Source organism: Papaver somniferum, unplaced genomic scaffold, assembly GCF_003573695.1.
Source record: "Papaver somniferum cultivar HN1 unplaced genomic scaffold, ASM357369v1 unplaced-scaffold_117, whole genome shotgun sequence".
In the NCBI taxonomy this organism is placed as follows: Eukaryota; Viridiplantae; Streptophyta; class Magnoliopsida; order Ranunculales; family Papaveraceae; genus Papaver; species Papaver somniferum.
In genome coordinates this window covers 4,697,779-4,720,120 of record NW_020620714.1, presented here as the reverse complement: position 1 = coordinate 4,720,120, position 22,342 = coordinate 4,697,779, and the positions used below count along the sequence as shown (strand labels likewise).

At 39.3% G+C, this 22,342-nt stretch overlaps 2 protein-coding genes and 1 pseudogene across 2 annotated transcripts; 2 read left to right on the top strand and 1 right to left on the bottom strand.

The window, feature by feature from the left end:
• Positions 1-19: 19 nt before the first annotated feature.
• Positions 20-391, top strand: LOC113329667 (heat shock 70 kDa protein 3-like). The gene has a single exon (XM_026576520.1). It carries the CDS (start codon positions 20-22, stop codon positions 389-391), a length of 372 nt encoding a protein of 123 aa, XP_026432305.1.
• A 14,194-nt stretch (positions 392-14,585) lies between these two features.
• LOC113329666 lies at positions 14,586-16,182 on the top strand (annotated as a pseudogene).
• A 550-nt stretch (positions 16,183-16,732) lies between these two features.
• LOC113329978 (E3 ubiquitin-protein ligase RGLG2-like) lies at positions 16,733-19,380 on the bottom strand. The gene is made up of 10 exons (XM_026576836.1): positions 18,990-19,380; positions 18,624-18,855; positions 18,413-18,526; positions 18,222-18,319; positions 17,879-17,958; positions 17,680-17,785; positions 17,427-17,554; positions 17,186-17,339; positions 17,025-17,084; positions 16,733-16,922 (listed from the first exon to the last, which is right to left on the bottom strand). Exons 1-10 carry the CDS (start codon positions 19,035-19,037, stop codon positions 16,839-16,841), a joined length of 1,104 nt encoding a protein of 367 aa, XP_026432621.1. The 5' UTR covers positions 19,038-19,380; the 3' UTR covers positions 16,733-16,838.
• Between the last annotated feature and the right edge of the window lie 2,962 nt (positions 19,381-22,342).

The following is a 22,342-nucleotide window of genomic DNA, read 5'->3' as shown; positions in this document are numbered from 1 at the left end:
TGGAACAGGTAACAAAAATATGATAACTATTACAAACAACAAGGGAAGGTTGTCGACAGCTGAGATTGAGAGGTTGATTCTAGAGGCTGAGAATTACAAGGAAGAGGATGAAGAACACAAGAAGAAAGTAGAGTCAAGGAACTCATTTGAGAATTACACATACAGCATAAGGAATACGATCAATAAGTTTGGATGGAAGCTGGCATTGGATGACAAGAAGAAGATCGAGGATGCAGTCAAAAGTACCATTCATTGGTTGGATGAGCATGAACTAGCTGATGTAGACGATGTTAACGACAAGAGGGAGGAGTTGGAAAATTTATGCAACGGTGTCATAGCTAAGATTTACCAGCAAGGTGGTTCTGCACCCAAAATCGAAGAAGTCGAGTAGATTTAAGTGAAGTTTCTTTTCTACTTTTGGTTCACCTAATTTCCCCTCTTTAGAAATCTTAAACCCTTATTTTGTTTTGATGATCACATTTTCTATTTCGAAAAACTTGGTTGAATGTTAGGTTTTTATTTATCTGTTATGTACTTCTGCCAGTTGCTTTGCTACATGCTAAGATTATTCTATGAATTTTAGTTCCCAAGTTGTAACTACTAGAAACCCAGTAGCACACCCAAAATAGTAGTAACCAAGATCTAAGAGATGTTAAGTAAAGTAAACACTGAAAATTCTTACAGATGAAACATTCAAAGTAACAAAGATACAAGTTCTTGAATACAAGGAAACCCTAATCTCTCCCCTAGGTTAAGCTTTCCCACTCTCCAAAAATCTGATCCGCTATACATTGCCCAGGGACCTCTATTTATAGGCCATCTAACCCTAATGGAACACAACTCATTTTATCTCGTTGCGTTCTCGCAGTAACGCTTTACACTTTGCCCAGACCGTTTTCCATAAAGTTTTTCTCCTTCTTTCGCTTACTTCACATGGGCTTGTCGGGACACCTGTCTCTTTTCTTGCTCCATAATTTATCTATCTCGTGGATTGTCTTTTCCTCCAAGTAATCTTACTTCGTCAGTTTTTACTTCGCGGAAGATATCTTGTAGGGTACTTCATGGATCCTTCATAACCCTTGTTCCTCTCGGAGCTTACTTCGTGATGAGACACTATCTCGCACATAGCTTTTACCTCGTCGACTTGTCAATAATGGTGACTCTGACTTGATTTGACTAGTCATATCTATAAATATCCCTTTTCTCAGTCCCTTATAACCTTTACCTTCTTCTCTTCCCTTCCCTTCCTTCTGTAAACTTAGGTTTCGTTTCGTTCTCCTCCAATGGCTCCTAAGAAAGTCCCAGGTCCAACTACTTCCACGATTTATGAGGAATTTAAAATGGATCTTCAGAAGTTGGGTATTTCTCTATCTCCGGCGATTGATTCATCTGTTTCTCCTCCTATTACTGCAACCAAATTCATGGAATTAAATTACCGATGGATTCAAACGGAAACTTGGTCTTCTACAAAGATGTTGATCACCGCTGGCCAATTGAGAGCGGGTCTTTCTTTTCCTTTGTATGATCCGAAGAACCCTCTTTTTTATGAAATCCTAGTCAAGCTTCAGCGAGGTGTTTATCAATTGAGTGGAAATGCCATCCGTCTTGCTAATGAAATCGTCAGAAGGTCTAATAACGATACTTCCCAGATTCCACTCTTGATGCAAAGTTTAGTTCCTGCGGATTACAACATTGAATCTTTTTATGCGAACTACACCGGCCAGGATATGACCACGAGAGCCTATCAGGAGTAGAGCTTCAAGCTTTCTCGCAAAACTTTGGCTGATCCGTCCAAGGCCCTTCTTTTAGATGTTGATCCTATTGGTGCGAAACGAAACAAGTATCTTCGTCTTTCTAGTGATGAGGATTGGATGATGTTTCCTTTGATAGCAGAAGGTCTTCTGGTATGGGATCTCGACGAGAATGGGACTGCTCGCACTGGTCCTCTCCCTCAACATGCTCATCTCGCGGCATATGATGCGGGTCGATATAGCTGGCATAAGATGCCCAACGAGGTTAGTCTTATCCTCCTTTGGTTTCCTTGTCTTTTATTTTATTGTCTCCTAACGTCCTTGTTCCTGCTTCAGTATCCTCTTTCCCCTCCTGGTATGCTGAAGGACCGTTCTAAAAGTCAGTTCAAGCACAGGTTCGTATCCCGTGGCCTCCCTTTTGGTCGTTGTTTTCGTTGATTCCTAACCTACCATTTTCAGGAGAATGAGCCTCAAGCAAACGAATGGTCCTGCTAATAATTTGAGGAAACGTCAACGTTCTGGGGTTCCTCCTACTACTGCCCAGGTATCCATTTCTTCCTTAATTTTCTTTCTTCTTCTCGCATCATCCCTTAACCTCATGGATTTCAGGACGATCCTCCCACCTTTCGCACCTCACAGCGTTGCCGTCACGGCTTGTATGAGGACGACATGTCCCAAGTCCATTCCTCAGTCTTACCTCGCCCTGATCCCTCTCATCATCAACATCCTCGCTCATCTTGCGAGACTATCCCCTCGCGTAATGTCCCTTCTCCCGAGCCCACTTCGTCTACAGGTGGTCAGCAAACTACCAAAGTGGAGGAGCCTAATCTTCTTCCTAACCTAAATTTTTAAGGGAGATTTTTGTTTCAACTCTCGAAGATCCTTCCTTAAGATCCGAGGCTACCGAATCTTTGGTTTCTCTTAGTTTTAACGATTTTCAGGCTGAAGGTCAATCCTTTATTTTGAATGCTTCTTTGAATCTCTCTCTGGAGCAACATTCTGCCATAATGGGTTATGTGAGTCTTTAACATGCGTTTAACATTTGTTTTCCCCTTGTAATATTTCGCGAAATTTTTAAAGCAGAATTTTCATCTTTAGGAGCAACATCGCAGCATGGCTCATATCATGGAGCTTTGGGAGTCTCGTGAATTGATGAAAAAGTCTAGTGCTCGTATTTTCCACCTAGAGGAGCATCTCGCGGAAGAGAGGAAAATCTCGTCCGATCTTCGCCGTGAGTTTCCCTTTCTTTGTCATTTTGGAGTTGTATTTCTCTTGGTGATAACTTACCTGTTTAACTCCTTCATTCCTCAGGAAGTGAGCAAGAGATTAAGGATCGGGTCTCTCTTTTATCCCGTAAAAAGGACATCCTTTCCAACAAGGTCTCCACTCTTCAAGAGCACGTTCAGTATTTGCATGAGGATCTCGATCAGATGGTGAAGGATGCAACCCTGATTGCAAAGCGTCTTCGCAGAAATGCTCAAGACGAGAAGGTCAGGCTCTTTAATGAGTTCTCTGATTCCCAAGGCATTCCTCGCGTTTCTCGGGATCTTGAAGCATTTTCTGATGATGATCCTGAACCTGCTACCAAAGAATCAATTCCTAACATTAATGAATTGTCTCCTACTAGCAAGGGTACCGAAACTGGCGAGGATCGTGAAGATGATTCCCGTGAGGATACCGAAACCGACGAGGATCATAAAGATGATTCCCGCGAGGATTCATGACCTTTTTGAACTTTGCTAATGTTTTAACCTTAGCTTTCACTTTGGCTGAACGCTCCCAATCTTGGGGGGCAGATAATATTTTTAATGTATTTGACCCTTCCTTGTACTTCTGTGTTTGCCTCTATCTCGTGCCTTTGCGTTTGCCTCTATCTCGTGCCTTTGCCTTCGTACCAAGTATATACTTTGGAAAACTGAGCCTTGTGAGGATAATTCTTAATAAGAACATAAAGTATAAAAGTATATACTTGCCTCTTGTTCTTATTGAGCATTAGCTAATCAAGACAATGTTGCGCAAGCCAAATTTCATGCTCAGTCCTTTCTATCTATTGTTTCAACTTCCTTGCTGGGTCTGAGAAAATTTGTGTTTTCTTTATGACTCTACGAGGTCTTATTGTGCCTCCTAGTTAAGGTCTTACTGTGCCTCATCCTTTCTGAAGGATCTTAACTCGACGAAGTATCAGGCTCTTATTACCCTTGCGAATAACAATCCATCTACCTCGTCTTAACATTTATTTTTATTTTCTCTGTGACAATGCGACAGGCCTAGTTGTTCCCTTGAATATTAGCCCCATGACATTGCCGTCTTTTTTGGTCACACAGCTCCCTAATCTGGAGGGTGCCATCCCTTTATATTCCCCCTGATTGCCCCTTCAAGGAGGTTAACCCTAACATGCATGTTGGTCTCCTCCCATGCAGTTATTACGACATTCAGTTGTTTTCGTGACTTCTTATCACCTTCGTCGATATGGCTTGGGGTTACGAAGCCACACCCTAAGTGAGGTTTCTTTGGGATGGAGTGCATCGTATGCAAGACTTGCCATACGTTCATGGCCGGTAACGCTCCAGACGTCCCAGGCACCCGCAGCTCAACCGAATACGTTGGCACCTTGGTCATATTTCTGCACCCCTTACTGAAGGCCATCATTAAAAGGGACCCTCAGCGGATAGGTCTTATCATTGCCCCTAGATTATCTCTCTGAGAGTTGTTCACGACATGCGTTAGGTATTGCCTCTTGCACTTTTCATGCGAATTAGGGTGCATGTCGTGGATTCTCAGCCTTCCTAGGCGAAGGTTTTAAATTTCCCTAGAAACTGTTTATTTTGTAAATCTTATTTGCCTCGTAATGTGAGGTCTTATTTCTCTTTAGTTATCTCGTGAGTTTTGTTTGTTTATTTCAAAGACCCTGCTCCTGTATAAGTTGATTATGGAAGAGATATTTCATTAATAAACTCCATTCTACACATTTATTTCCTTTTCTGCATTATCAATACATTCATGGGTAGTACTTCTTGAGATACACTGGATTCCAGGGATGATCCAGTTTTGGATCTTGCTTCTCGATCTCACCATATATTATATTCCCTTCTTCATCTATGTCATTTCCTTCACAATCTGCCAACTCGTATGCCCCATTGCCAACTACCCTTTTCACGATATAAGGGCCTTCCCAAGTAGGTCTAGTTTTCCTCCTGATCCCCTTTGGTATGGGGGTATTCCTCGTAGTACAAGCTCTCTAGGTACAAAGCTTCGGGGCTTTACTCTTTTGTTATACTCCCTTGACAACCTATGATGATAATTTACCATATGTTGTAACGCGACTTCCCTGTTTTCCTCGAGGTCGTCCAACTTTGCTAGAATCAATTCCGAGTTTAGCCCTTTCTCCCATGCTTCTCTTCTCGTGGTTGGAAGGATGACTTTGGCGGGCATCACCGCCTCGGCTCCATATGTCAAAAAAAAGGGTGACACTCCCGTTGCATCTCGCCTGGTGGTTCTATATGACCATAACACGTTTGGGATCTGCTCACACCATCCCTTATGATGACCGTCCAACTTTTTCTTTAACGTTGTTTCTATCGTCTTGTTTGTAGCCTCCGCTTGCCCGTTGTTCTGTGGGTATAGCGGAGTTGATTTCCCGGATTGAATTTTGAATGCGTTAAATAACACTCTTACATTTTCTCCTTCAAACTGTTTCCATTGTCTGAAACCATCTCTCGTGTGTTGTAGGGCTTTGGCTTTCACCCATTTCTTGAAATAATTTGTTGCTACTGTAGCGCCCCCTAAGCTAGCAGCTGACTAATCCAAGAGATTCAATAATTAATGAGGCACTAAGAATCTAAGTCATTTACTTAAACAATCAATTAAGAAATCTGCTATAAAACTTAACCCAAAACTAACCCCGCTTAGAAACATATATACAAGAACTTCTCTCAAATGATACTTATACAATAGTCATTTGGTTTATAAAACAGAATATACAACATAATAAACATAACAGAAGTTAACTAATTAACGGAGTCAACTCCTCGAAGCTTTCACTGCGCTACTCTGATCTGTCTCTGAAACTGAAATTGGGAAAGGGTGAGCACATCATCCCTAGAAGGGGTGCCCAGCAGGAATAACATTTAACTTTAAAGAAATCATGAGAAAGATTTGGAAAACAATACATGTTTTCCCAAACATCAAAGTGACTAAGTCACTGGAAATGCACAAACATGTATATGGAAAAAATTCTTCTTCAAACAATGTATAATATTCGTGTTAACCACACTCATTAGCTATTGATATCACCAAGACCATGATGACCCACTCTAAGCAATAAAAGCTGAATTTATGTAGATATAAATGTGAAGGAGCGTATCCTATATACCACAAGTGGAAATTCGTATTCCCATAACAATTCATATCACAAAGAAATATTACAAGTCCTTTCCAAACCATGGAAAGATTAACAAAATCAACAGAATTATAATAAAGCAACTTAAACAAGGCATGTAATGCACACTAGACAATGCATGAGTTTGTTAAACATAAACTTTTGTAAAATAAACAATGGTTTCAAAAGAATTAAAAGTATTTCCACCTCTTTTGATGACAAGCCACGCCTACCTCGAGATCCACGATCCACTGGTTCATCCTTTGAATCGATCGTTTTTAATATAGACTAACTGTTAATCACACAAGAAGTCTAAGAATCTAGGCAAATGGCTCACACAAGAATCATACAGGTCTATCTAATAGTTCTAGGTCCATTTAATAAGTCTTAAAGATCTCTACAACTTTGTAGAAGAAACCAATGACTAATTCAGACCACAAAGGTCCAATTCATCGTTATAAGATAACTAGTTTTAAGCCCAAGTCCATCAAACCGGCCCGTTATATAAGGCTCGGTCCATTCGGGTCAACTAACGTCACTAACAGTCCTCAGGTCAATCGACGGTCAACGTCTAAATGTCAGGTCAAAGGTCAGGTCCCGTCTAACTAGTCAAGGGAGTCAAAGTCTAGTCAACAGTCAAATAGTCAATGAGTCAATTAGACAACTCAGTGAGTTAACTCAGTCTACAAGACTGATCCAGGCACAACAATTTGATTTGCCTAAACTGAAGTATTCATACCAATTCAAAAGCACAAGCCACTGATTCTATTACACCCTCATTCTTTATACATTGTCATCACATTTATCAATTCAGTTCTAGCAGTTTACTATAATGCATATCTCCATATCAACATTCATTCCATGACATCTTTCAAAATTGATATACAAATATAAACTCAGCTTACCTGCAACCAAAAGTTGCAAGCCACGCCACCATAATTCCAGGGCTACAATCACTCTACTCATCATATCAATACTACTAGTTCAAGTGTACCAGCCCCTCTGAACTTATCAAACTATCATTACCAAACATCTTCTCCGTATCCCATGCTTACCCTTCTTAATTGCACATTCACACTCTAACAGTTACAGCTAGTCCATGAATTGCTTCATATCGGTTCAACACAGTCACACAGGCAGACAACCCATAACACCTACAATTTCATACACTTAAACCTTAACTGCAGCTGCACCATCAATCCCCTAAACACCACCAGTTACCATTATACCACTACTACCAAATATCTACTTCACTCGACCAACACCACCTGCATCTTTAATTCCATTCAACACAATAAAACAAGCATTACCAGCATCACTTATGTCAGCTGAGCATAACTCAAATGCATATCCACCCAATTTGTATCAATCTCAATCTCATTAGCATCTCCAGAATCCTATATTTTATCAAACCCTGTCCACCAACATCATCTCATTCATAATCCACCATCTGCAAAACTTACAGCAACAACAGTACCACCACCAACAACATTCACCAATGCTCAAAAATAATAACTTCATAATCACAATCTTCACAGCTGCAACTATCTTCAACACCACCAGTTCAACATTACGTCCACCTGTATGCAGTTCCATTCCATAATTAACCACTTACAAAACATAACATCTCTCATTTCTAACACACTCAATTTCAGTTCAAAAAACATAATTATTTTCCAGCTCTCAATACCATTATCAACCATCCACAAGAATTACAATCCATACAAAACTTCAATTAAAACTACATACAGCAACTCAAAATAAATGAAACTCAATCCAACTTAATTCAGGACAAAGAAAATACCTCAGATAGATATCTTCAAACTCGTCTTCTCCAACTGCAGTTCAATTCATGAACCCTAAATCCAAATCTATTGAAACCCTAAATCAACTCTTAATCCTCTTTTCCTAATTCAAGTTTACATCATCAACCAAGTCCTCAAATTTACCAAACCCAATCTTTAGTTCCTCTTATACATCATTAATTTGAACTTCAATTCAATTCTCTGAGAAACCCTAACTATCGAATTCAGATTGTTCTTCAACTTTAAACTCTATTTCGATTCAAACCCAACTCATATCATTCCTTTTGAACATCAATTTCATCTTCCAAATCTTTCCTGAGTTTTCCCGTGAAACCATAACTCTTGGTTCTTCCTCTAACTTCATCAAAATAACCTTACAGCGTCAATTAAACAACAACCTTTTAATCTTTATCTATCAATAACCCGATAACTTGTCGATTCCACAACAATATCAAAATCAGACGAAACCCTAAGTTGAGACGCCCTGATTTACTCTTTCTTTAGAATCTGAATCAATTATTTGGAGTAGAAACACCATCATCACTCGTTTCTTTCTAACTCTATTCTCTTCTCGATCTCAGAGTTTCTGATTTGATTCACAATTCTTTCACAGACGCAGAACAGGGATAAGAACAAGAGAGAAGAAGAAAAACGAAGAAGAAAGAAAGGAAATGAATAATTCTTCTCTATTAGGAGTAGATAAGGACGACCAAATTACTTGGGAACCCAGGTTCTGGATAAGGGCAGCCATAAGGTCCATCAATGGAACGACTATTTGAATCCATAAACAAATTGATAAATCTTCTTGTTCTGGTATTCGATTGACATGTTCAAGTAGTCCATTCAGCGTAACATTCCAAGATCTATTCAGCGAAACTAATTTCTTATCTAGAACGTTGTTAGATTAATTTATATTAATTAATAACTATATTAATTAATCGAGTTATTATCGACTAATTCGTCTCTTGATCATCGCTAGACCAGTCAAATAGCGTTGACGAGCTTGAGAGTCCTTATAGCTACTATCAGGTACCTTCTTTGTTTTGTCCCGATTACAAACGGTCCCACGATATCTATTCCCGCCATACACTCAATACGGAGTTTAAGCTCTTGGATGGTGCATGTATCCTTTTCCCAAATCTTTGACAGGATTCACACCTTGTGGAGATATCCTTCGCATCTTTGTGCATATATGGCCAAAAGTACCAGTGCATCCTGGTTTTGAGACCTAGTGACCTGCTCCCTCTATGATTACCAGTGTCCCCAGAGTGAATTGATTTCTTGATTTCATGATTTCTATCCTCTCCTTCTACGAAAATCATATCATCATCGGACCCAAATACGATCTTCGGTACAGGATTCCTTATCGCACCTCATAATTCATGGACTTGCTTTTAATTTTATTTTCCTCTTGCATATCTCTCGGGAGATATCCTTTCATCAAATAGTTATAAATGGGGGCTCGCCAATCATCATCGCTTATTTCCACACCCCCTTCTTTTATCATCATTACTTGGTACTCCCTTTCCTCTTTGCTTACTGAGGGTTGCATTAACCGCTCAATCATGATATGCGCGATCTTTGGATCCTCAATCATTGAGGCTATAAAGGGAAGTTCATCTGCATGTCTATTATTGTCTCGTCTTATGTTTCTCCAAGTAAGGATTCATATCTTCATTGAGTATTCTTTCACGAGTTGCTAATATCTCTGCATCACCGGATCAACTTCGTTATATCTACCTTCAATTTGGCGAACCACTAGCTGCGAATCACTGGTAATTCGTACTTTGTCTAATCCCATTTCTATCGCAATCCTAAAGCTTGTACCACTGCTTCATATTCAGTCTCGTTATTTGTTGCTTTGTATTCCAACTATCCTGATCCCTGTGGGCGAAGTGAATATTATTCCTATTCCTCCTCCAGAACTTTTTGATGATCCATCGACGAATATTTCCCACCTTCTGGGATGATTCTCCTGTAATAAGTCCTTAGGGTTTGGACGACTGTCGTCTACATCCATCATTTCCCCTATGCTTTCATCTTCCCCCGAGGGTTCAGCGAGGAACTCTGCGATTATGTGAGACTTCGTAGAAGTTTTTACTTCATACTTTAGCTTAAATTGATCAATCTGGGTATTCCATCTTTATGCTCCCCAACTCTCTTTGAATTCTTCAGGACTGATTATATAGGAATTCTTATAAGGACCTTAATTTTATGGGTTTGGAAATAAGTCCGTAACTTTTGTGACGTGTAAAACAATGACAATATCAATTTTTCAATCTTTGGATAATTTTTCTCTGCGAAATTGAAGGTTTTGCTGACGTAAAAGATTGGTTTCTCTACTCCTTCATTGTTCCGAAGTAAGACGACACTAATAGCGTTTGGTGTCGCCGCAAGACAAAGCAACAGCTACTCTCCGGGTTATGGTTTTTGCAAGATTGACAATTTAATAAGGTACTCCTTTATACCTTTCAACGCCTCTTCACACTCTTGTGTCCATGCGAACATTGCTCCTTTCTTCAAAATGTCAAAGAAGTGCTTATATTTGTCTGAGGACCGTGAAATAAATCTTCCCAGAGCTGCTAACTGGCCGTTTAATTTTTGTACATCTTTTATGATCGCGGGTGAGGGCATTTCCAGTATAGCTGTACTTTTTCTGGATCAACTTTTGTGGATTTTCTTGAAACTATGTGTCCCAGAAACTTCGCTGATTCAACCCCGAAGATGCATTTTATTGGGTTTATCTTCATTTTGTATTTCCTCATCTGTTCAAAGATCTCCCCCAGCCACATGATCCCCTGAATCCTTTGTCTTGACCAACATATCATCCACATGTACCCACTTCGCAAAAAATTTCTCCACCATCCGTTGATATGTTGCCCCCGCATTTTTCAATCCAAACGGCATTCTTGTGTAACAGTACACCCCCCTGGAAGCGAAAAAAACCGCGTGTTCCTGGTCTTCCTCAGCCAAGGGTATTTGATTATATCCACAATATCCATCCATGGATGACAAACTTTTATATCCTGATGCTGATTCCATCATCTGTGGGATGTTTGGTAGGGGAAAACTATCTTTGGGACACGCGGTATTCAGGTCGCTGAAATCAATACATATTCTTATTCCATTGTTCTTTTTTGGCACGATTACCATGTTCGCGATCCAGTCTAGATACTTTGATGGCCTTATGATTCCTACCTCCATCATCTTTTGAAGTTCCTTATCGATTTGCTCATGATATGTTGAAGTGATCTTCCTTATTCGTTGCCTGATTGGCTTGATTGTCGGATCTATCTCCAATCTATGACATGCCACCCGTGGATAAATTCCTGGCATTTCCTGCATGTTCCACGCAAATATGTCGCCATATTCTTTTAGCAATTCAACTAGCCTCACTTCTTCTTCTTTGTCCATTGTCGTCCCAATCTTTAGGATCTTGGGTTCATCGTCAGTCCCCTAGTTTACATCCTTTGTTGGTTCTACTACAGCAAAGTTCATGACCGGTTCTCCTAATGGTGTCGGCTCCCTTATCGATTTCACAAGCTCTCCTTCTTCTTCTGGTATCTCACTGGGTATTGCACATCCTTCTTTAGCTCTTTCCATGTATACCCTTAACTCGTCCTGTTTTATCAACTCAAGCATTCTCTTCTTTCGTTCCTTTTTCATTTTCAATCTTCCCTCGTAATTCTATCCTTCTCATCACATTCTTCCGCATCCTCGCTGCTTCCACGTATCTCACCAATCCCACTGGGCATGGGGAATCGTAACAATTGGTGATAGGTTGACGCGTTTCCCTTTATCCTATCGATCCACGGTCGTCCCATGTGGGCATTGTAGGGTGACTCCATATCCACCACGCAAATGGTAACCATTTTTTCTAATTCTCCTGCGAGGATCCTCATACATATTTCGCCTTTTGGTTTCGTTGCCACCCCGTTTAATCCGTAAAGTGTATATGCCGATGCTATGATGTCAGAATCCTCATACCCCAAGGATCTGAACGTATGGTAGAAGAGGACATCTACCGAACTTCCTATATCTACCAAGACTTTATCTACAGCCCACCTCCTTCGTTGGCTTTCTTCTTTCAACAAATGTTTACACATGGTCAAGGTGATGACCAATGAATTCATGTGCTGAGCCCCTCCTTTTGGTGCATCCCGTGCCGAAAATTATATGTCTCTCTTCGGCCATTCCTCTTGTGCCCCTTCTTTTCTACTGGCAATATTTCGTTCCCTTTGTAGTCCACCTTGTATATTCTTGAGAGAACGTTATCTTGGAAGTTGAGGAAATCCTCCTTCGAATGCACTAAAAAATTGCAGCCGAACCACTTTCCTCCTTGGTTTTTTTTAACTTAATGTTGTCCCATCAGGTCCCCATAATAATGTTGTGGTGCCGGCGGCAGCTCCCGAACTTCTACGTAATGTTAGAGTTTTCCTTGTTCCATGAGGCGAAGTATGATCTTCCTAAAGATCCTGCAATTGTTCGTATGATGTCCATGAAAGCTATGATATCTGCATAACTCGTAACTTTTCCTAAGAGTTGGTTTACTTCCCAAATTTGGTGGTGTTGGAATTTCCTCAGTCAATATCACTTCCCTCATATCCTCTCCACAATTGCGTTAAGATTCGGGAGTTCTAACGCTGTCCAAGCGTTTACTCCTTGTTTTGTCGGCTTTATGTTCCTCAGCTGGTGTCCTTTGGCTTTATCACTTTGCGACTTTCGATCCTTCTGCAAGGATTTTTCCCGCCTTTGGCCAACCCGCTTCAGCTCTCCTTTTGACTTTGTTTTCACTATGGAATCCAACATAACCTTATTCTCCATCCATTGCACCTAGACTTTCATTTGCGAATTTCCCATATGAAACCTCAATCTTCACATCTCTCGTAAGATTTCGTGGTCCATAATCCCTCTTACCGATTCACCAATATCTCTTTCTCGCCTCTTGCTTTCGCTTTCCTCCTTACGTCTTCTTCCTTCTTCATATCTTAGCTTATGATTTTCCGTTCTCGCCTCCACTAACAACCTCCTTAGGTCTCTTTCCCGATCGTATCCTTCTATCAACCTTCTTCCTTGTGTTCTTCGTTCGTCCTCTTCTTCATAACTTTCGTAGGGACTCTCCTCCCCATACATGGTCCTTTTCCGAGATGAAGCCGTTATCATTTCTGAACTAGCGTTTTCTTCTTGCGATATTCCAACCTTCATTTTACTGCCACGTTCATATTCCTCTCGTTTTTCCGTTCCTGCTTGCCATTCCGGCTGGTAGCTTACTCGCCCCTTATCTCGAAGAGTTGTTTTACTCGGTTGTTTCGATATCACTTCTTTATCACCCTCGTTCCCCTCCACTTCTTCTCGATTCGTTTCCTCTTTCGTAATAGCCACGACTTTCACGATTTGAGCTGGTTCCTCCATGGATTCATCCTCTACACTCTGCTTTCTTTTACTTTGCCTTCTGACTTCTCGTCTTTCATCTGCTATGGGCGTTTCTCCCTTCTCCCCTTTTTTTAGGGATTTCAACCGCTTGCTCCTCCTTGCCGATGATGTTCCTCCTCTTTCCATTCTTCCTCCACTTTTGGCTTTAATAGTTTGCTTCTCCTCGTCGTTATCATGTGCTGCCCGATCTGGTGTTCTAATCATCGATTTCCCCTACTTTCAATATTGGTTTTTCTCTAAAACCTAATCTTAAAAAGGGATGTTCGCTAAAATCTCTTACTCCTATAACTTTAGCTAAGATGTCTTGCCAAGATCTATTACTCCTAAAACTCTAGATTCTCTCCACTCCTTTGATGAGGATGAATCCCCAATCTAAGTTCCCTGTTTCTGGACGGCAAAATGTAACTACTGGAAACCCAGTAGCCCATCCAAAGTAATATTAACCAAGATCTAAGACATCTTAAGTAAAGTAAACACTGAAATTTTTTATTGATGAATCATTCAAAGTAACAAAGATACAAGTTCTTGAATACAAGGAAAACCTAATCTTTCCCGTAGGTTAAACTCTCCCACTCTCCAAAAATCGGATCCCCTATACATTGCCCAAAGACCTCTATTTATAGGCCACCTAACCCTAATGGAACACAACTCATTTTATCTCGTTGTGTTCTCGCAGTAACGCTTTACACTTCGCCCAGACCGTTTTCCATATAGTTTTTTTCCCTTCTTTCGCTTACTTCACATGGGCTTGTCGGGACACCTGTCTCTTTTCTTGCTCCATAATTTAGCTATGTCGTGGATTGTCTTTTCGTCCAAGTAATCTTACTTCGTCCTTTTTTACTTCGCAGTAGATATATTGTAGGGTACTTCATGGATCCTTCATAACCCTTGTTCCTCTCGGAGCTTACTTCGTGATGAGACACTATCTCGCACATAGCTTTAACCTCGTCGACTTGTCAATAATGGTGACTCTGACTTGATTTGACAAGTCACTGACGAAGATTTTCGTGACACGATACATGATCTTTTGTCCGGATTCTCGCGTCTTTCCTATATCCACGTGGCGATCCATATTTTGGTATCTACACAAGTATTTCTTCGAGTAGCTACATGCCATGTTGGTTGATGATGCTTGCATATAGAGTTGCTATTTATGAGTTTTCCTTTTTGCATATTAGCAGAGCATGATATGCGATAACCCAAGAACGGTCCAAAGTAATTGCTGGTGAAGATGACAAACCCATGATTCAAGTCAACTGCAAGGGAACAGAGAAAATGTTTTCAGCTGAGGAAATATCATCCATGGTTCTCATTAAGATGAAGGAAACTGCCGAAGAATATCTTGGTACAAATGTTATGAATGCTGTTGTTACCATCCCGGCTTATTTTAATGATTCTCAGTGCCATGCTACTAGGGATGCAGGTACAATTGCTGGACTTAATGTAATGCGAATCATTAGTGAACCAACGGCTGCTGCTAGTGCTTATGGCCTCGATAAGAGGGCAACTAGAGATAATGCAGAGAATGTTCATATCTTTGATCTTGGTGGTGGTACTTTTGATGTTTCACTACTCACCATTAAAAAGGGTATCTTTGAAGTGAAGGCTACATCTGGAGATACTCATCTTGGAGGGGAGGACTATGATAACAGGATGTTGAATCATTTTGTTGAATAGTTTAAGAGGAAGCACAAGATAGATATTAGTGGGAACCCAAGGGCGCTTAGGAGGTTGAGAACATCATGTGAGAGAGCCAAAAGGACCCTCTCATCAACTACTATGACAACCATTACTCTTGATTCTTTCTACGAAGGAGTCGATTTTCATACGTCCATTACTCGTGCTAAATTCGAAGAATTGAATATTGATTTGTTCATGAAATGCATGAAACCTGTTGAGAAGTGTTTGAAGGACGCTAAAATGGATAAGAGCCGTTCACGAAATTGTGCTTGTTGGAGGTTCCACTAGAATTCCAAAGGTGCAGTCTCTGCTGAAGGAATTTTTTAATGGGAAGAAACTCTGCAAGAGCATCAACCCTGACGAGGCTGTAGCTTATGGTGCTGCAGTGCAAGCTGCTATTTTGAGTGGTGTGGGTAATGAGAAGGTTCAGGACTTGGTCCTGTTGGATGTCACCCTTCTTTCTCTTGGCGTTGAGACAGTTGGAGTTCTTATGTATGTTTTGATCCCAAGGAACACTACGATCCCCAAGAAGAAAGAGGACAACTTCACTACTACCTCCGATGGACAAACTAGTGTGGTTATTAAGGTGTATGAGGGTGAGAGAACTCGAACTGGTGACAATAACTTGTTGGGTCAGTTCAGCTTACAAGGAATTCCTCCAGCACCCCGTGGTGTTCCTACAATCACAGAATGTTTTGAAATTGATGCAAACGGCATATTGACTGTTTGTGCTGAAGACAACACTTCAGGAAACAAAAAAATGATCAGAATTACTGATAACAAAGGTAGGTTGTCCACGGCTAAGATAGAGAGGTTGGTTCAAGAGGCTGAGAAATACAAGGCTGAGGATGAAGAACACAGGAAGAAGGTAGAGTCAAGGAACTCGTTTGAGAATTACACATACAGCATTAGAGACACAATCAATAAACTTGGATGGAAGATATCAGCGGAGGATGACAGGAAGATGATCGAGGATGCAGTTGAAAGTGCCATTCAGTGGTTGGATGATAATGAACTAGCTGATGTAGATGATGTTAACGACAAGAGGACGGCTTTGGAGAATTTATGGAACCCCATCATAACTAAGATTCACCAGCAAGGTGGTTCTGCACCCAAAATAGAGGAGGTCGAGTAAAATCAAATTCATTTTTTGCTTTTGGTTCATTTAATTTCCTCTCTCGGTAATCTTCTGGATCTCTTATTTCTTTTCACTTATGATCACATTTTCTATTTTGAAAATCTTGGTTAAAATATGGGTTCTGCTGTCTCACAAAGTTGCGGGCCCCATCACCAAAGGAGTTTAGCAGGAAATCATTTATTTGTGGTGGGTCCCAGAAAATTGTGAGAGGGCACGGAGGTTACGGGATAAATCCCCAGATGCATCTATCATTTCTGTTTTTATTTATCTTTTATATACTTTTCCCAGTTGCAAATGCTATAGGCTAAGATTATTCCATGAACCTCAGTTTTTAAGAATTTCTATTTACGAGTGTTGAGTGATGGTGCTTGCAATGTAGCAGAGCATACATAGCTATATAGATGCTACTTTTGAGTTTCCTATTCTCACTAGGTTTATTCTGTTCGGGTTGACCATTTCTTGATAGGGGATGACCCAAGAAAGGGCCACCACAGGCAACAGCCTGGAGTGGAATCCTTGGTGCCTTTAGGTATAGTGTAAAACAGAGTGAAAACAGAGACAGAAACCAAATAGAATATCAAACAAAAGCTCTTGTGCTTCAATCAAATTACAAACTATTGACAAACAATTTGCCAACTATCAAGAGTGATAGCTCATGAGTAAAGTTTGATCCTGATACTTATTGGGGTTCGACAGATGGGACATAGTGATAACTCGCTCCCGCATTCTTGGCATGTCTGGAAAAATTACAAGAACTCGATTAACGGAATAAATGGCAATTTAAAAATTCTAGCATGGAGAAAGTAAAAGTACAAGTGTTTGTTGGAAATTTGAGTTACCCGATGGCCACATCCAAAAGCTAGATCTCTAGAATTATCAAGACATATAGGACAGGGTACCTGTAAACAAAACAAATGGCATCCATAGAAGTCCCAAGTGTAAATGTAAGTAGTCAAATTGCTTCACAAATGAAAAATCGCAGTGTAGTTAAGTCGTATACCTCTTCACGTGTGTCCTCTGCAGAGCGAGAATTCGAAGAAGTATCACTATTAGCAAAATAATCACGTGGTTGTTGACCAGTCGGAAAAGGTAAAGGTGATTGCGGGTGATTGATAGGAGGAGGTAGTGGACTCCTCCACCTCTCGTGTCTGTGGCTGCAGGAAATACACATTTGACATTAAGATTCTTTTCAAAAGATTAAGTTAAACTTATAAAATGTTCCCACTCTGTCAAACCATTACCGTAGACCCTGAAGCTCTGAAGTTGCAAGGTACTGTGAAGGTATTTCCATCAATGCTGCTAGAGCGATTTCTGAGTGCATTTGCTCTAAAGAGATATCTTGGCTTAAGATTTCCGTTAAATTCACAAACTGCAGGGGACAAACACAATGACTGAATGAACTTCAAGTTGAAGCATCAAAGTTAAAAGAAGGAAAACCAAAGGGTTGGCATTAGGGATCATAAAGTGCTATTGTATCAACTTCAGTTTAGGAACCTGAAAATTATCAAATGTTCGATGCGGAATATTATTGTCAAACTCCTTCATCATATCCCAGGGTCCGTCACCAACGCCAACTAAAACGATCGATAATGGATATTTACTACACATGTGGAGGCGATTAGCTTCATCAGGAAGTTTATAAATGATTATGCAAATTGCAGAAATATTATAACATTCTCAGTCAAATAGTTACCTCGCTTTAACTATGGCATCAATTGTTTCCTGTTCTTGAAGACTTAACTGACCTATTCCTGTGTTGGAACTTCTTGTAACCTATATCAACAATTTCGTATCAAAAGATCAGAACCAGTTCTGGATGCCCAAGCGTACATAGGTGGTCTAGAGGATGTTCAGGCCCTGAACTTTATAACTGGGGTTTGTAACTTAGATCTTTTTATCCTCACTAATACACCAAAACTGGTAGTGGAACTAGAAGAAATAAGAAAAACCCCTAGCACCATTAGGCTCGACTACTACTAGCTTACACTAGTGACCTTCACAGAAAGAATTGCAGGAACTTAAAAAATAAGACTAACCTGACCATCCGCAACAATGAGCAGAACATGATATCGACGTCCACTGTTCTGCACAATATCTATAGCCGTTTCAATTATAGGAGCAAAAGACGTTGGCCCTGTCACATTTTTAGAAGAAATTGACCCTTCTATTTGATCTCTACGAAAAATTTAAGTATTTAACATAGTATAAAGGGACAGTTTGTACAAACCAGCTAGGCGAACTTGAGGAACAAGTTCTCTGTAACGATCCAGTACTTCTTCGATACCATTACATGGTCTTTGATCTGAATAAAAACTAAATACATCCTCATCAACTGTTGATTCTGCAACATAGGATGTAATTCTCTTTTAGTGGTAAGTTAATAATTAGGTAAATTAGAAAACTATATAAATCATAATACGATTAGGTAATGCACCAACCATCTCCGAATCCAAAACAAGTGATGAGATTATTATCCTCGCTATTCAGAGCTGAAAGAGTTTCCCCGATAACTGTTACTGCTAGCTCATACGGGTTTGTCACTTCTCCAATGTGATGCAGAGACTTGTTGTTGAATGATATAGCCCCTTTCCGCTCATTGCTCTTTGTGAAATCAATCCCAACAATCAAACTTGTGGATTCTAGACCAGCTTGAATAAGAGCTAATACCACCTAAGATACAAAAGGAAAAAAAAAAGTAATGTTTTTGAAGTAAACTGCAACAAGTGCCTGTTCTAAGGAATAAACTAAAATTTTGAATAACCGTTTATCGCTATAGATTTGAACTAATAACAATAGTAACATACCTGTTCTATGCTGTCGTAGTTATCATCAATCTGTGTGTATCTTGACATCGATCCACTCCTGATTATGCTTCTTCAGTATCAGCAGAAGACTAGGGTCTCAAATTGGGTCTCAATAGTAACATATGCACATACAAAAAAAAAAAAAAGAAAAAAAAAAAAACTATCCGCTCTAGAACTCAATTAAAATCTTAGAAAGCCATTGAAACTCTACAAACATGTCTCAGGTACCAACCAAATGATCATTCTAAGGAAGTCAAACACTCTTAAGAGTTTAAGACAAATTCTAATTAGTCGAATTCAGTATGCCAACCACTTGCAAATACAAAAAATATCACCAAGTGGATACTTTCTCAACTTTAACAACCAATTGACTTATCCTTAGAGATAAGTCTTCATTCTAAGTAACTTACATAGAATCATCCAAACCATTAATTTTTCACAGACTTTTCCTATCAACGAAACTGTCCTGTAAAGACCTGTAATACATCATACATACTTATTCAAAAATCATTCAAAAACTATCAATTTAGTCAATATTGCTGTAATTTCTAGGTCCCATGTCCTAGTCAAGACCGACTCCAACTTTACTCCAATCAACAAGTTTGAAAAATTGAACAACATTTTTCACATAGGCATTCCCACAAACAGTAAAAGTTCAAAAAAATAATTCAATTAGCATAAATATGACCTGAAATTGCATTTCTTGAGGACCCAGTGTCAATTAATAAAAAAAAAAACTAATTACCATCAGAGATTGAAGGGGAACTGACGAAACTATTATTTCGCTCAATAATAGATCGCCAAGATGACCTACACAATAATTTCTTCAGCTTCCATCCGATCTCGAATGGTATATTTCCTCTGTAATTTCCATTCATTTCCTCAAAAACTTTCCTCCTACTGCCGTCCGTAAAAGTGTTTGATGTGAAAAAAGTGTTTGAGCCGTTTGCTGGTTTTAGGGTTTTACAATGTTTAGAATTTCTTTGTTTTTCAAGAAGTGTGCTCTATTTAGAGTTTTATTAGAAAGTAGTTTGAATGATCATCAAGTTTGTGAGACTATAAGTAGGCTATTGAGCTATAAGAATTGTACACCAAACTGATTATTAATGTATTCGTTTATTTGCTTCCGCATGTGCTCTCATCTCTCTTGCTCGATCCACAATGATGTTAAAATCACTCTTTCATGAGGAGAAAAAACCCACAACAATAATTTGTGATAATAAGTCTAGAATATCATTGACACAGAATCCTGTACTTCATGGAAGGAGTAAACACATTGATATTAAATATCACTAGAATAAAGAGCTTGTCACCAAGTCTTTGAAGTCCAACACTTTCATCTACTTGCGTGGAAAACTTGGAATGATAAGTAAAGAGTATGTTGGCTTTAGGGAGGATGTTGAAGGTTAAACCAACATAGTATGTGAAACAACTAATTCATGTTCATCCTGTTAGAGAAGCAACTAGAAGAAGTTGATGCGATCTCGTGTGATGGATGGAGTGTGACTAAAGCTGACTTGAGAATCCAGTTTTCTGGTCATGGAGTCTTACTATATTTAGAATTTGAGTTTCTAGAAGTTTTCTTCATTAGATTTTGATCATTGTTAGGAAGATATTATTTGCTTAGTGGTCAAGTTTTTGTTTATCTATAAGTAGGTTGGTGAGACATGAGAATATTTACAATAATAGAGAGATTGTTTTGAGTAAAATTTGTTTTTCATTAAGTTTTTGATATTAAATATTCTACAACTGAAAGATGTCCGATCATACAATAGTTTGAAATAAACAACATCTCTTATACTTGAATAATTGAAGGGCAGTAGGTAAGGGGCAGGTTCAAGACATACCCATGTACCTAGATAATAACTTGCAGAAGTAAACATGTTAGATAAAAAGGAATTTATGCCTCAATAATCAACCTGGAATATAACCATTCAATGATCCATTTCGTAAGGTTCCATGGGTTTAGACTTTACATGCTGAACCAACATATGACTTGTTCTTATAAACTTATCCTTTGTTTCTCCTATCTAATTTCAAGTGTTGATTTTTTTTCTTTTTCTGAGTTTGTGTTTCTCAATACTTAGATTATTGAGCTATTATTACTTGAACGCCGCTACCACGGTGGCGAGGGCCGAGCAAAGAAAAATGAAATACCGCTGATTGCAGAACGCGATATCCATGAATGCTATTTTTGAGGCATATATATTATTTTGGTTGCATAACCAAATAAGTGGACGCATGAACTAAAATACGATTGTATAAGCTGTTATGCATCTTTTGTGGTAACTTCATAATTCGTTATGCATCTTTTCTTTTTGTTGGAACGATATCTTTATGCATATACTACCTCCGTTTCTGAAAAAGATACGTTTTTGCCTAAAATAGGACAAATTGAAAAAGTGAAAGTATTACTTTTTCTTAAATGGGACGAAAGTATCACTTTCCATGACACGGGCGAAAGTATCTATTTTTCTCTAACGGAGCAAAATGATCACTTTTCTTGAAACGGGCGAAAATATCACTTTTCTTCTGAAACGGGCGAAATTATCATTTTTTCTGAAACGAGACGAAAGTACACTTTTCTTGACAAGGAGGGAAAGTATCACCTTTCCTGACACAAGGCGAAAGTATCACTTTTCCTAACACGGGGCGAAAATATCACTTCTCCTGACACGGGGCAAAAGTATCATTTTCTCGATGCAAGTATCATTTTTCCTAACACGGGGTTAAAGTATTACTTTTCCTGACACGGGATTAAAAACATCACTTCGTGATTGAATCACTTTCCTGACTGCATAATGGCTATGTATTCAATTTTCAAAAATTACTACGTTTTAGAAGGCTATAATGGAAGAAAAAGATGGAGGGATCGTCAAGTAACAAAAAATAGGATACATCACAAATTATGTGAAATGACTTCGCCAACACCTCACTAAAATGGAGGGGCATTTTTGGTTTTTAGAGTCCAAAAAACTACCACTATTTCCAATCTTTAATTTCTAAATACAACATATTCACAGTTCAAACAAACCTGGTGCCAAAAAACCAATTTCCAGTGAGAGGAAACAACCAGCCGTCACCCATCATCGGTAGCACCAATCAGAATCAGAAGGTTTGGGTACCGTATGATCTGGATGAGCAAGCGGCCACTGGAAATTGGCGACCTAACGCTGCGAACAAAAGCTTAATAAACTCTATTACCAAGTCCTTATTCATCAATATGGGACTACCTTTTGCCTGTGAAAAAAGGAAAACAAAGAAGATTGGAGGTATAAACGAAGAAAACACGAACCCCAGAAATAAACAAGAAATGGATGTGGATGAATTGATTTAAGCAGCTCAAAAAAAAA